General features: G+C 35.2%; 1 protein-coding gene across 11 annotated transcripts in view; it reads left to right on the top strand.

The window, feature by feature from the left end:
• EXOC6 (exocyst complex component 6) overlaps positions 1 to 13,439 on the top strand; it is an 86,972-nt gene that overhangs the window by 37,271 nt on the left and 36,262 nt on the right. For 5 of the 11 annotated variants that reach the window (XM_064662915.1, XM_064662924.1, XM_064662922.1 and 2 more), the window contains exons 15-19: positions 3,199 to 3,308; positions 4,296 to 4,407; positions 4,509 to 4,643; positions 8,429 to 8,608; positions 11,663 to 11,692. In XM_064662915.1, coding sequence (XP_064518985.1) covers positions 3,199 to 3,308; positions 4,296 to 4,407; positions 4,509 to 4,643; positions 8,429 to 8,608; positions 11,663 to 11,692 — 567 coding nt within the window. Of the gene's footprint in view, positions 1 to 3,198; positions 3,309 to 4,295; positions 4,408 to 4,508; positions 4,644 to 8,428; positions 8,609 to 11,607; positions 11,693 to 13,439 lie in introns of all 11 variants that reach the window. The other 6 variants (XM_064662917.1, XM_064662921.1, XM_064662918.1 and 3 more) reach the window with 4 other exon arrangements.

Genomic DNA, 13,439 nt, shown 5'->3' with positions numbered 1-13,439 from the left:
ACCTATTGTTTTGTAAACAAATTAATAATACAGTTTAATTGATAAAGTCTTTATGTAATGATAATACAATCTGTGTTTAATTAGTTAAATTTTGTTGCAGCTCATTGGGTTTAGTAACTCAGTATGTGCTGTAGTGTTACAAAAATACATGTAGAACAGGTATCAGAGACAGCGACTTTTTTATTTCACTTTTAAGTTTAATTATTTTTTGTGGGGGACAAAATAAACGTGAAGAGACTGTAAATAAGTCTGCTGTAGTAGCATTCCAGTAGGATGTTCTTTTGTACCCTCAGCCATTCTTTCACTACAAACTCTTTTCACAGAAAGGTGATTAATATGTTTTGCTATTCAAGTATGATTTTGGTAATACCAATAAAGAACTAAGAGGCTCATGATGGAGTCTGTAGAGAAGAACTAAATCTAAGAACAACCTGATGGTGGGAGTAACTGTTGTAGGGGAAACCTGTTTTATACACAATCCATTGCTACAGATACTTGCTAAAGTAAAAAGCTATTCTGAGTTTGTGGTTCAGCAGGGATTTGCCAGGCAAATGTAACAGCTGCCTGTCATTAATACAGTGTCATTAATACAGCTGCCTGTCATTAATACAGTGAAGATGAAAAACTAAAGTAGGTTTTTATGCTGATTTTTGAATGAGACTCCAGAGGGCTTCCTGGATGCTTTCCTCCATCAAATTCATTTATTTAGCCATTATAATACTCAAATAAGATAAACAGAATAACATATTTTGCTAATAATTGAGGAAATTTTTAATTTGGACTAAATAATTTTATCTTCTAGTTACATATATGTATAATTAATACAAAGCTTTGGCTTTTTTTTTTTTCACCAAAAGGGAAATGCATTCTCTGTACTCAACAATTTTCAGTCTGGTTTATGATACAGAGAGTTGTTTCGATTTCATTGTGAGCAGCACTTTTTGGAGATATTTTACAGGCAGAATCTCACTGATTCTTAGTTTTTGGGCTGATGAGCTTGAGAGTAAAGCTGGCAATCAGGTTGGATTCTGTTCTCAACTCTACCATTAACCAGCTGCCTGGTGCTAGTAGTCACTTCACATCTCTCTGTCACTGTTAAAGGAGGGAAAGCTTTTTTTAATGTATCTCTGAAAAGAGCTTTGAAACCTGTATGTAATTAGAAATAAGACTGGTGGGTTTTTTTGTGTATCCTAGCAATTTTTGAATCAATTTAGTTTACTTCAATCAAATGTAGTGAAGGGGCAGAAGTCTCTGTGATAATTTGAGTTGGTAAAAGTTTTGTTGACAAGAAAGACTACAGTGTTACCTTGTGTGTTATTAGGTAGCAGGGGATCCACATGGAGGGGAAACTTTATAAATGCTCCAACATCACTTCTCTTGATTACTGTTTATAATTGCATCCACTTGATAACACTCTGTCGTTACTTCAGACTGTAAGACACTGGGAGATCCTGTTGTGAGGGTTAATTTAATCTACATTTCGATGTTGAAAATAATAAAATAAAGATGTATAAGTTCAGGCTAGTCACTGAAGGAGCCTATGTAGTTGATAGAAATAGACACCCCAGAGGACTAAGTCCACTTGATGCATCTCTGGTGCCTTTTACAGATTAAAGGAAATTTCACCTTTGAAAATGTCTGTTTCTCTCAATTTATTATAAAAAGAGACAAATGTGAGCTTCTGTCTCATTTTTAACTGTAGGTTAGGATGAAGCATCCTCACATTTTACAGGTAAGTTTATAAGAGGTGCTTACAGCACATTAAGCAGAATTATGACCACAATCTATTAGATATTTAACATAGCATAAATAGATAGTATAGATATTTAACATTTATTTAACATAAATCCAATCTGACTGAACAAAATAGTCTTGTCTGTACTCTACTGTTTAGATCAATTATGGCAAACTATCATGGTTTGATTATATAATTTAATTTTATTCCTTGTTCTGTATTCAGAAGTGAAATAATTGGTTGTAGCTCTATTGGGTTTTTTCCCTTGCTTCCTGCTATAATGATCAAATAAAAAGTGGTGTGTCCTCCTGTATTGGCCAGATACTGTAGAGGATAAAGAACTGCAAATCTTTGAATATAGGAAGATGGAAACTCAAGTCCTGCTGACAGAATATTGTGATGAGCTGAAATAGTTGTGTGTAGTAGCATTTGTTTTATTTGTAAAAATTAATTTCTTAAATCAGATAAATTAAAAATTAATAATCTTAAATCAGATAAACACATATTTGAAGTAAATTTTATTGTTAAAAAAATGTTTGCTATTTGTTGGCGCAAAAGCTTGGCTTACATCACATATTTGTCAGAGTGCCTAATCTTAGATAAGAGTATGGTTTAGGAGAATGTCAGGGTAATCTGTTTTACCTTGTTTTTTTTTTTAATAAAGAAATTGAGCTGTTGTTGATTGATGTTTTTTTTAAGAGAAATTGAATTCTTCAGGGATGATACCAGTTGGTTATTTTTCTCATGCACTAGTCAGAGTGAGTAAATAGAGTAAACAGAAAAGTAAATTTTTTTGCAGATTTCAAAAATTCTGTATTCAATACCTATTTGGTATGTGTAGATTTAATTGAATATGTTTATTTTTGTTCTCCCAAATACAATATCAGCTTTAAAATTGAAGTAAGAAGCATGATTTTATTATTACAGAATATGGTATTTCCTGCATGTTAATCCAGATTCCTGAAAATAATTCAAACTGCTTTGGTTTTGTGAACCATCAAAAAAAAGCGTCTAAGCATTCCCAAGATACTTGGAAAATCCTGGAAGTACTGAACTTCTCAAACTTGTTTTTGCACTGCTTTATTTCGAAGAGGAATGTTTTCATTTTTGAACCTCTTATCCCATTGACTTCTATCTTGTTCATTCAGATTAAAAAGTTTAAGACCTATTTTTTAATGTATTTTTGTAAATTGCTTTCTACAGGGGAATCTTAAATTAAATAGTCTCCGAACTTCATTGTAATTTAAAGAAGTGATAAAATTCTATTTTGCTTATAAGCCATTCAAACAGATCTAGAAGTTAGCTCAATGCATACCAGTGTTTGTATTTGATGAAACCCACAAAATGTTAAGGTAGATTAAAATGTTGATAGTGTTAAGTGGCTTTCTAATTGTTGGGTTTAGTACCAAGCTCTCTTGGAATCAGTTTCAGGTGTAAGATAATATGATCTTTTATTTTCACAGCAGTCCTTTCCAAAGAAGCTTCCGATGTCTCAGTCAGTGCCTCAGATTTATATGCAGGTGAAGGAATTTATTTACGCAAGCCTTAAGTTTTCGGAGTCACTTCACCGCAGGTGAGCTTGAAGCATCAGGAATGTGACTGTAAGGTAACCTGTAACTTTCAGGTGACCCAAACATATATACTAAAATGAAAATACATGTCCTTGTGTACTTGCTTCCTGTGCTTGTTTCATAATTTGCATATATAATTGTATTTTTCTATGATTCCCAATGCTATAGTATATATTTCATGTATATATATGCCTTACAATATGTGTATGGGTGAAAGTAGCCGGGTATGGTAAGCAGTCTAAAGGACTGCTGGGGTTTTTTAAACAGTATTGACTGGTTTGAATAATCTAGGGAATTTATTTATTTAACATAGCATGTAAAGATTGAAAAGTATACTTTGATACTGACCATTTCAGAAACAATTGTTTAGTGTCCCTGATTACTTACGAGTCTTTCCCTTCTCAGTGATTTCAGTTTCCTTAGCAATGATTTTTCCTGAAACAAAATGTGGTGTCTGCATCTCTTTCCCTCTTCTATCCCACCTTTTGCTGACCCATTTCCTTTCCTCTTCTGGCTTTCAAAAGCTTAGTTTTAATTACATAAAATAGAATTAATAGATCTGAAATCTGGAAGGTATTCGTGGCCACTTCTGCACTGTTAAAGATGTAAATTACTCCCTTTCACACATTCTTAATTGATACTGTTTATAATTTACACGTACTAATGAGCACATGTTGACCTCCTTAGTAACTCATTAAAACCCACAAATTACTCTTTACGAACTGCTGTGTCAATAAACATGTCCAAAATCTAAAAATAACAGATTTTGCTTCAGTGTTGAAATTCAGTTAATGGATATTTGGTAAGTAAAAGAGGTGTTCTGTCTGTTAGATCACAGAAAACTTGGAGCAACCAGAATTTAAATGCACATAGGGAATTCTTAACATGAAAAGTTCCCTTTGCAGGGAAAAAATTAAAATTTTTAAGTATGCTGTCAAAATATTGCCATGCACAGCATAGTTATAAAAAAAAACCTTTTTTTTTTTCAGCTCAACAGAAATAGATGATATGCTCAGAAAATCTACAAATTTGCTGCTTACAAGAACCCTAAGTAGTTGTTTACAGAATCTAATTAAAAAACCTCATATAGGTTTAACAGAGGTAAGTTTTAAAACACATATTCTAAGACTTACCATTTACAAAATCAAATGACAATGAATGATACAAAAAGGATTTTTACAAGAATTTTTTGTCTCTTGTAGCTTGTTCAAATCATCATAAACACAACACACTTGGAACAAGCCTGTAAATACCTTGAGGATTTTATATCTAACATTACAAATATTTCACAGCTGACTGTTCACACTGCAAGACTTTATGGACTTTCTACATTTAAGGTATAGTACATGGCATCCATTATATGACTGGATCTGAAAAGTTATATCAAAATCACTATAAATGAAGCATTTTAAAACAAAAGGGTGTGAGGGCAAAGTGTGCATTCTCATTTTTGTCTTAAAATAATTCTGAACTCTTAAGCATTCAGTTCTAACACTGAGCAGATAAACACTGTTTTTATGTTATTGATATGACCTGGAATATGTCAGTATGTGAAAAGCCTCAATACTGTCTTTCAAATTAATTTTTTATTAAGTTATGAAATTAAAATCTAAGCTTAACTTCACAAGAAGCTTTTAATAGATTAAGCTCCAATTTATGTAACATCTCCCTTTTCCTGAATGGAATCAAGCAAACAGCTAGCTTACTCTAAAATGTTTGTATCTCTTTGATTTTATTCTACAGTAGAAATATTTTGTGGTGTATTTTCAAATGGTATAATTATTAATATAAAAGGAGTATTAAGAATGTGCTACAAAGCACAAGTTATTCTAATTTTACAATTTATGTTTTATTTACATATCCTGTATAGACACAATAATAGTTGTTAAACGATCACTGGAAATTTCCCTGTTTCTAATATACGGCAACTGCTTATCTGCATGAGCTGTGTTTTCTGTGATGCTATTCAGAAAGGATGGAAGTGCTTAAACTTATATCTCAAAAAATTAAATCTTAAGTGATGTATATTCAGCATAGACAATTGCCATTTCATCATTTAGCATGTCAACATTTGCAACCTGAGGACAAAATAATCCTAAAATAAAAAATTATTTAGTTTTCTTTCTATATATGGCTCCTCATCTCATTAGTAGATGAAGTTGTTCTTGCATATATATATAACAAAAGCTTCATGAGTTAAGGACTGGGAGAGATCACTTCCTGATCACTGTCATGATGTGGGGATCACAGACTCAAAGTGGGGATATTGATTACATTTATTACTAACAGAATCAGAGCAGGAGAATGAGAAGTAAAATAAATCTCAAAAACACCTCCCTCCATCCCTCCCTCCTTCCAAGTTCTACCTCCTCCCCCCTCAGCATTGCAGGGAGATGGGGAATGGGGGTTATGGTCAGTTCTTGTTTCTGCCTCTGCTTAGGGAGAGGAGTCCTTTCCCTGTTTCCTGTGGGGTCCCTGCCATGGGAGATAGTCCTTCACAAACTTCTCCAGCATGAGTCCATCCCACAGGCAACGGTTCTTCACAAACTGCTGCAATGCGGGTCATTTTTCCATGGGGTGCAATCCTTCAGACACAGGCTGCTCCAGCTTGGGTCCCCCACGGGACCACAAGTCCTACCAGGGACACCTGCTCCAGTGTGGGCTCCTCTCCCCACAGGCTGCAGGTCCCTGCCAGGACCCTGCTCCAGCATGGGCCTCCCATAGGCTCACAGCCTCCTTTGTGCATCCGCCTGCTCCAGTGTGTCTTCTTCACAGGCTGAGGTGGGTCTCTGCACCTCAGTGGTCCTCCATGGGCTGCAGGGGCACAGCTGCTCCACCATGGTCTGCACCACGGGCTGCAGGGCCTTTGCTCTGGCACCTGGAGCACCTCCTGCTCCTCCTCCTGCACTGCCCTTGGTGTCTGCAGAGATTTTCACGTGTTCTCACTCCCCTCTTCCCTTGCTGGAATTTTCATCCGCGCAATAACTTTTTTTTTCCTTCTTAAGCATGTTATCACAGAGATGTTACTGTCATTCCTGATGGACTCGGCTTTGGCCAGTGGCGAGTCTGTCCTGGAGCCAACCGGCATCGGCTCTGTTGGACATGGGGGAAGCTTCTGGCAGCTTCTCACAGAAACCACCTCTGTAACCCCCCCCTGCCAAAACCTGGCCACAGAAATCCAATATGTATTGGAGGGATTAACCGAATTCTGTATCTGTGCTTAGTATCTATGCACTTCAGAAGAATATGGGATGAATGCTGACAACCAAGATTTTTTATTTTGTATGGTTTCTCTCCTGTCTACTTTGCTGGAAAACTTGTTAGCGCAGTGTTCTCTAATTAAAGTAGAGAATTCTTTTCTTGTTAATCCCTCTTTTTTTTTCCTCTCTATTGTAATGAAAAACTGCTCACAGTTTCTCACCTGGGCTCTCAGAGAGTTTGGTATGTTCTACTGTTATTAAATTCATGTCCTGGTGGCAAATTGTGTCACCTCCATTCTTTCTGAGTGGTCAAAAATCTCCTTTTATTAGCAGCATTGATCACATTTACATTCCATGAGATGAACTTTTAAGTGCATCTACACTGCATTTTTTTAAAAACAGAAGGACTAGTCTTCCCATCACCAGTAAATCATTTTAACTGTTAAGGGTTATACAATCACTCCACGAATGACTTAGTTGTTAAACAAAAAAACCCAAACCCAAACAAACAAAAAATTGAAGGAATTTTGCTAAGCTGAAGCAGATGTATTTGCAAGCCCCATCATTATAGATTGTTGAAACTGAGGTCTCATTGTTAATTAGAAACTTTAAATATAGATTAGTTAAAGCTTTCTTAGTCATGGCCATCTACAAAATTGTGGATGTCAACATATTCCTTTGACATGTTAACAGGTTGCCAGATTCTTGTGTGTTGGATTGGGAGAGCCGTTCAGTAGAGGCTTTTACAAGTTGTTTTGGCAGTAAAAATGCAATTTTTAGGGAATCATACTTTTGTATTTATTCATGGCAGGGCCATATGCTTTCTTGCTTGCTTCTGAAGTGCCTCATAGCCTGGGGCCTGACTGAAGACTAAATTTGGCACATTCAATATAAAAGCACCTGTAAGCTCAGATAAATGTAAATGCTTTTATTTTTTCTTTTTACCTTTCATATTTACACTTTTCTGAAGTGCCATGTTTTTTGCACTGCTTTTTCCTAGAAGAAAGTAGTGATGGGAGTTTCATCTGCTTTTTTGTTGCTTCAGTATATCCAGCCTATTTTAACTCTCTAAAAATCTCAAGCAACATCATGATCTGTTTGCTTTAAATCAAATGCCTTACTTGAATTATTGCTCTGTATTGGTGAAGAAAGTTTCATGCTGTGCCCAAATTAGAAAGACATTGAGAAACTTTAAACTCCAGGCTGGCAAAAGCACAGTTTTCCAGCAACACAAATGTCCCAAGCATCTGCACATAGATCCCATTGGATCTCTGAGGGTGTCCCCTACACAAATGAAGCAGATCATTAGCAGTGTGAACTCAGTTCGCAGTAAATGCAGGACTTCACTGTTCCAAAAAGTAGAATCCATTGTGTGGCAGAACAAAAAGTAGGGGTAGGAGGAAGTTCTGAATCATGGTGTATGATGATCAGGATATTTAAAGGAGTATGAAAAATTATGAGTATTTTTCAGATGTGCAGCTTTAAGGCATTATTACATAAAAATCATGATTGCTGGGCCTCTGTCCATAAAAGATAAAATTATTAGGTTCTTTTATTATTTTCTTTATAAAAGAAGGCAAATAAACTTTGTGTCAGGGTTTGTAAGGCTGAATAAAAGGTGGTTGTTGTGAAGAGAGTAAAGAACTTGCTTTGTTTCCAAATTCAAATTAAATTCATTTGTCTGAGAACTTAGATTCTTTTGTAGGCATGTTATTTTATAAACACTCACAGTATGCATTATGCGAGTATTTTAAAAACCACAGCCCCAGACTTACTGTAAGACAAAGTTAAAATGCTGATTTAAATAAAATATTTTTTAATCTAAGAAAAACACAAGACTTGAGTTTTGTTGATGGATATAGTTTTATCTGCATTTAATAATATTTTAGAATTCTGACAATTGCACACAATTTTTTTTTCAGGATGCAAGACATGCTGCAGAAGGAGAAATATATACAAAACTTAACCAAAAAATAGATGAATTTATTCAGATTGCTGATTATGATTGGACAATGTCTGAATCAGATGGAAGAGCCAGTGGATACTTAATGGACCTAATTAACTTTTTAAGAAGCACGTTTCAAGTTTTTACTCATTTACCTGTAAGTGTTCAAAATTAAATTTAATTTCAAACTATTTCAACATCATTTTATTTTAATACATGAAGGTTTTGAGGATAGATATGGTTTTTGAATTGTGCATATGCTTGCAAGATGTATTTTTAATTTTTTTTCAGCACAGGAATATTGTCATATGTGTTTCAGTATATTGGTGATGGTTAGCCATGGGAATACGAAGAAAATACTTACAAATACTTTAGTAATATTGTTACCAACAACTAATTTATAAATAATGTAAGAACTCATACAGTTTTGTAGAGCATCAGATGGACTTTTTAGTTAAGCATCTTGGTTTTCTGTATACGTGCACTGATTCAAACAATGCAGAATTGGTGCTAATCCTGCATTTGTGCATCAGATTATGGAGGTCTTGTATTCTCAAGGTTTTTAGCTAAATAGTTTTGATCATAAGAAGTCATTTGATTCTAGTGAACTGAGCTTCCTTGAAATAAATCCTTGTTCGTATTCAAATATATCCTGTGTTATTTTGTCCCAACAAAAAGGGTACTGTTAACTTGTCTTATGCATGAATTGTTACATTCTGTTGTCTGATTTCCCCTTGCTTTAAGACAAAAAAGACTGCTTCCAGTTTGGTTTATCATCGTAATAGTTTATAGCTTTATAGGTTGGGAGTGACTTCAGTAAGTCATTCAAGCTACATCTGCTTTTCATCAGCTTGTCCTTGGTTGCTACAGTCACACTGGTGTCTGAGTGCTTTGCCCACATGCAATGCTTGTAAAGAATAAGTCCTCAAGGCACAGAATGTTTTGAGGCTTCAGACTGGAAATAGTCTGAATAATAATTTCTTTATGTTCACAGCAAGGTTTTGAAGTTGCTGGCGTAGTGGGCTTATCTGGTCTTCCAGATTATATGTGAAGAGGCTGTGATTCTTCAATCTCCTGTTCTTTTAACTGACTCAAAGACATAACCCACCCAAAACGTATCATGTGATATTGACTGTGTTGTGTGAGGCATGTGCTTCTGTGCCAAATCATTGGAGCGTTTTTTGATACAGAATAAGTTTGTTAGATAGTTAATTTCATAATAACTCAGTATACAAAGCAGCGTGAACGAAAGGCACTGCTCCTCTGTGGTTATATGCATTTTGTAGTTAAGGGATGTGAAGTTTGTAGAGCAGGATGTACAGACGTCTGCCATCAATGTAATGTGTTAAGAGGGATGGAAAGAAGCAGCTGTGGCATTAGGACTTAAAAATTGTAGAAAGAGTAGAAATATGTGCCTGGGGGCACAAGTCAGCCTTTGGAAAAAGGTAGTTCCTGTGAAGAGGCTATTCTCTAATTTCAAACTCTGGTCAGGTACCAGGCAGGATGTAGAACTATATGGACAACTAATCTGCTCTGGCAAGAGGTTTCTTATAATTTTTTACTTATCTTGCATCTCGTTTCTTATTCTACCTTGGCCAGTTGTAGAAACATTCAGTCCTAATGATGTTGTGTGTGAGCTGTGGAGTTTATATGAAAATGTGTACACAGTTGCATTATGGTGATTCTGATTAGACTTGTACTAGTAAGTTACTTTCATTAAGAGAAAATTAATAGTAAAAGCATTTTGAAAGATTAGCCCAGAACTTGGTTCCATAGCTCATTAAAATAGTAAGTGCTTTGGAGTGCTAAACTAAGCTAGATTCTCCTATTGCCATAATTAAGATTTGGAACAATTTTAGAATAAATTTTCATCAATGGATTACTCCAAGAATGTCACTGTGTCATTTCCATAATAATTTTTGTATGGCTGGCAGAAACATTCCTCTGCTCCAAATAGTTTGTCAGAACTTTTATGTAATTAGAAATCAAAGAACAAAAGTCCTAGCCACTGGCCATAATTCTAGTAAGGAAAAGAGTGGGACAAGTAGAGGAATCTCTTCTATTCTACCTTAGCATACCTGATGGTGTTAGAGGGCATTGTGCCAGGGCTGGGGACAGTGTGGCTGGTTGGCCACACTAGTTCTCTGTAGTCACACTCAGGGGTCTTTCTCTTTGGTATTGTTTCAAATGCTACTCTTCTTGCAGAACTGTTAAAATATGTTCTTTAACAAATTTTTTTGCTGTGATTCATTTGGCTCCTGTCGGTAGAATGTCGTTTTATTTTAGCTGTGTGTGTAAGCTGTGTAAATGCACAGGGCTGCGTCTCCTTTTGTGCTTCCATGTGGGGCTGTAATGAAGTATTTCTGTACCAATGTAGGCATAACTTTTCAATAATACGTCTTATGTTGTGTATCTGTTTTATGCAATTTGTATTATTTTTATTGGAATGTTAGAGCTTTAAATCAGGTAGGCCATGATCTCAACTCTACTGAACCTGCACACAAAGTGGCACAACTTAGTTGGAGTCTGATATCTCTGTTGAATCATGGGAAATGTCTTGTGTCTCCAAAACTTTTTTCTCCCCCCCTTAAGTTTTTCATCTTAGTTTTCTCCTCTGTGTTTGTTTACTGTAATTAGGAAGCAATATTGGAAAAGAAAATAGCTTTATTCCACCCTAGAGTTATATTGCCATTAGATTTATGTTAAAATTTATTAATGAGTCATGTTATATTTAGATTCTTACTATCCTCGACCATTCTAAGTCTTGCTTGAACAAAGTGTGTTAATGGCATACAGATAACCTCTGTAAGACAAGGTGGTGAACGTGGCATATATTTTTTAATGTAAGAGTTTTGGAATATGTTCTTTCTTGTAATGAAAACTTTCTGGAAGGGCATTTCAACAGACACTTTGTCGTTTGAAGTTTGCTACTTTGATATTTTGGCGTACAGTTCCTTATTACAGAAAAAGGTATTATTGCCAGATTAGTAGTATTTAAATTATAATCTCTTTGTTATGCCTCAACAAAATACTGTGTAAATTCACAGGTTTAAAAAAAATAATTTAAGGAATTCTGTAGCTATAATTGTTCTTTTTGCAAGATTTTTCTTACCTGTTATTGCTACCAATTTTTTATTCTTTTTTTTTTTTTTGAAGTTGACAGTACATCTTAATTTTTTTGTTTTGATTGCCTTACTGGTTTCCTTCTCAGAATAACAACAATGACCATGCAGCTATGTCGGTAAGTAGATGCAAGATGAAGAAAAAGCATGTGAACAGAAAAACTATGAACTGCCTGCAGGCTTATTGCTTCAATTTTTAATCATTTAATAAAAAGACCCTTTCTGTTTTGCTGATGACTTGCTGTGTACCTTGTGTGGTTGCATGCAGGGATCGAGTTAATGGCTAACATTGGGCTTTCATACACTGGGACAGACAGCAGGAGTCCTAAAAACCTTGCAGAAGGTTGATGGGATGTGTCTTGCATCCCAAATGAGGTAATTTAGAGGAGACTATTAGACCTTTTGAAAGAGGGGTCAGGTATCAAAATACAGCAATGAGACATGCATACAGAATAAGGGTAGAGTGATAGAGCTGAATAAAGAATCGGCAAAAGTTCCATGGTTTCTCTGCTACCTCTGCCTGGGGTCAAAGGAATGTGTGTGCTGGTGTTCTTTATTTGCTTTTTTAAAATTTTTTAAAGAAGATGATGCATTGCATTTAAGAATTCTTCCATCCCCTGATTTTGACATTTTCATGTCATTTTTTTTTATATAAGGAGTTTATTTTGATTTGGCATAAGCATTGCCATGATAATGAAAGTGATGAAGTTAATATTACTAAATTATCAAAATGTGGAGAATGGATCTAGCAGTGGGGTCCCAAGTTGTTAGGATCCTAGAGCACAGGAGTTACAAGTGGAGTTATGGAGGTCAAGTATTTAGCCTGTTAAATAGAAGACTGCAGACAGATCTAGCTGCAGCCTACAACCTCTTGAAGAACAAAACCAAAACTGATGGAGTCAAACTCTTCTTGGTAGGACTGACAAATTCACATGTGGCTATGGTCACAGATAGAAGCTCAGGAGGTGAAGCTTCAATATTAGAGCAAAAGTTTGCATGAAGAGAGTGGTGTGGTATTGAAGGAGTTTACAGAGAGACATTGTTGAATTCCCATCCTTGGTGATTTTGAAGCCTTAGCGAGGAAAAAGGACAATGGACCTGAACCAGTGTTGGCAATAGTCCTGCTCCAAGTAGAAGGTTGGACTAGATGATGTTGGTGGTTCATTCCTATGAACATTTCTATCATTTGAATAATCAGTGTCATGTTGAACTGTTGAGGTAATAGGTGTCATGAGCACTATGAATATTGAATATTTTGTGTAGAAATACTTCCTGTTAATGTTGCATAGGTCTCAGTCTGCTGGTTATGCCATGACTAAGGACTAGCAGAATTTCAGCAAAGCAGAGCACAGAAGCTGCGTGGAATTTGAAAGGTTATAATTTGAGAGTTATGCAGTTTTTAATGGTTCTGTTTTCTAAATTCATAAGAATTGAGTCTTTTGAGATTATATTTACATCCTATTTTAAGTTCATGTTGCAGTTTATAGTACCATTAGATGCTCTGAATCAAAAAGCAAATTAAAATTTCATTATACAGCCATTCATCTCCTGAAATAAATTGGCTGATCAAATTTTTATTAAGGACCTGCCTTTTTTTAAGTTTAATTTTGAACTGTTAAGGAAAAATGTTACCTTCTAATTTCAGATCAGGTAATTTGAAATTATAATGGGTCTGTATATAAGTGCTTTTAATCTAAGTTTAGAATTAGCTGAAATTTTATTCTAGGTATGTCCCTTGTCAATACAAATATAATGCAAATACAAAGTTAGTACTGGACAACTCTTTGGAAAAGAGTGACCATTGAAAAACAACAGTTACAAATTACTTTCAATTAGGTATTTTTCATTGTTTCAGTAGCATTTGGG

Source organism: Pseudopipra pipra, chromosome 8, assembly GCF_036250125.1.
Source record: "Pseudopipra pipra isolate bDixPip1 chromosome 8, bDixPip1.hap1, whole genome shotgun sequence".
NCBI lineage: Eukaryota > Metazoa > Chordata > Aves > Passeriformes > Pipridae > Pseudopipra > Pseudopipra pipra.
This window is presented reverse-complemented; position numbering and strand designations above follow the sequence as displayed.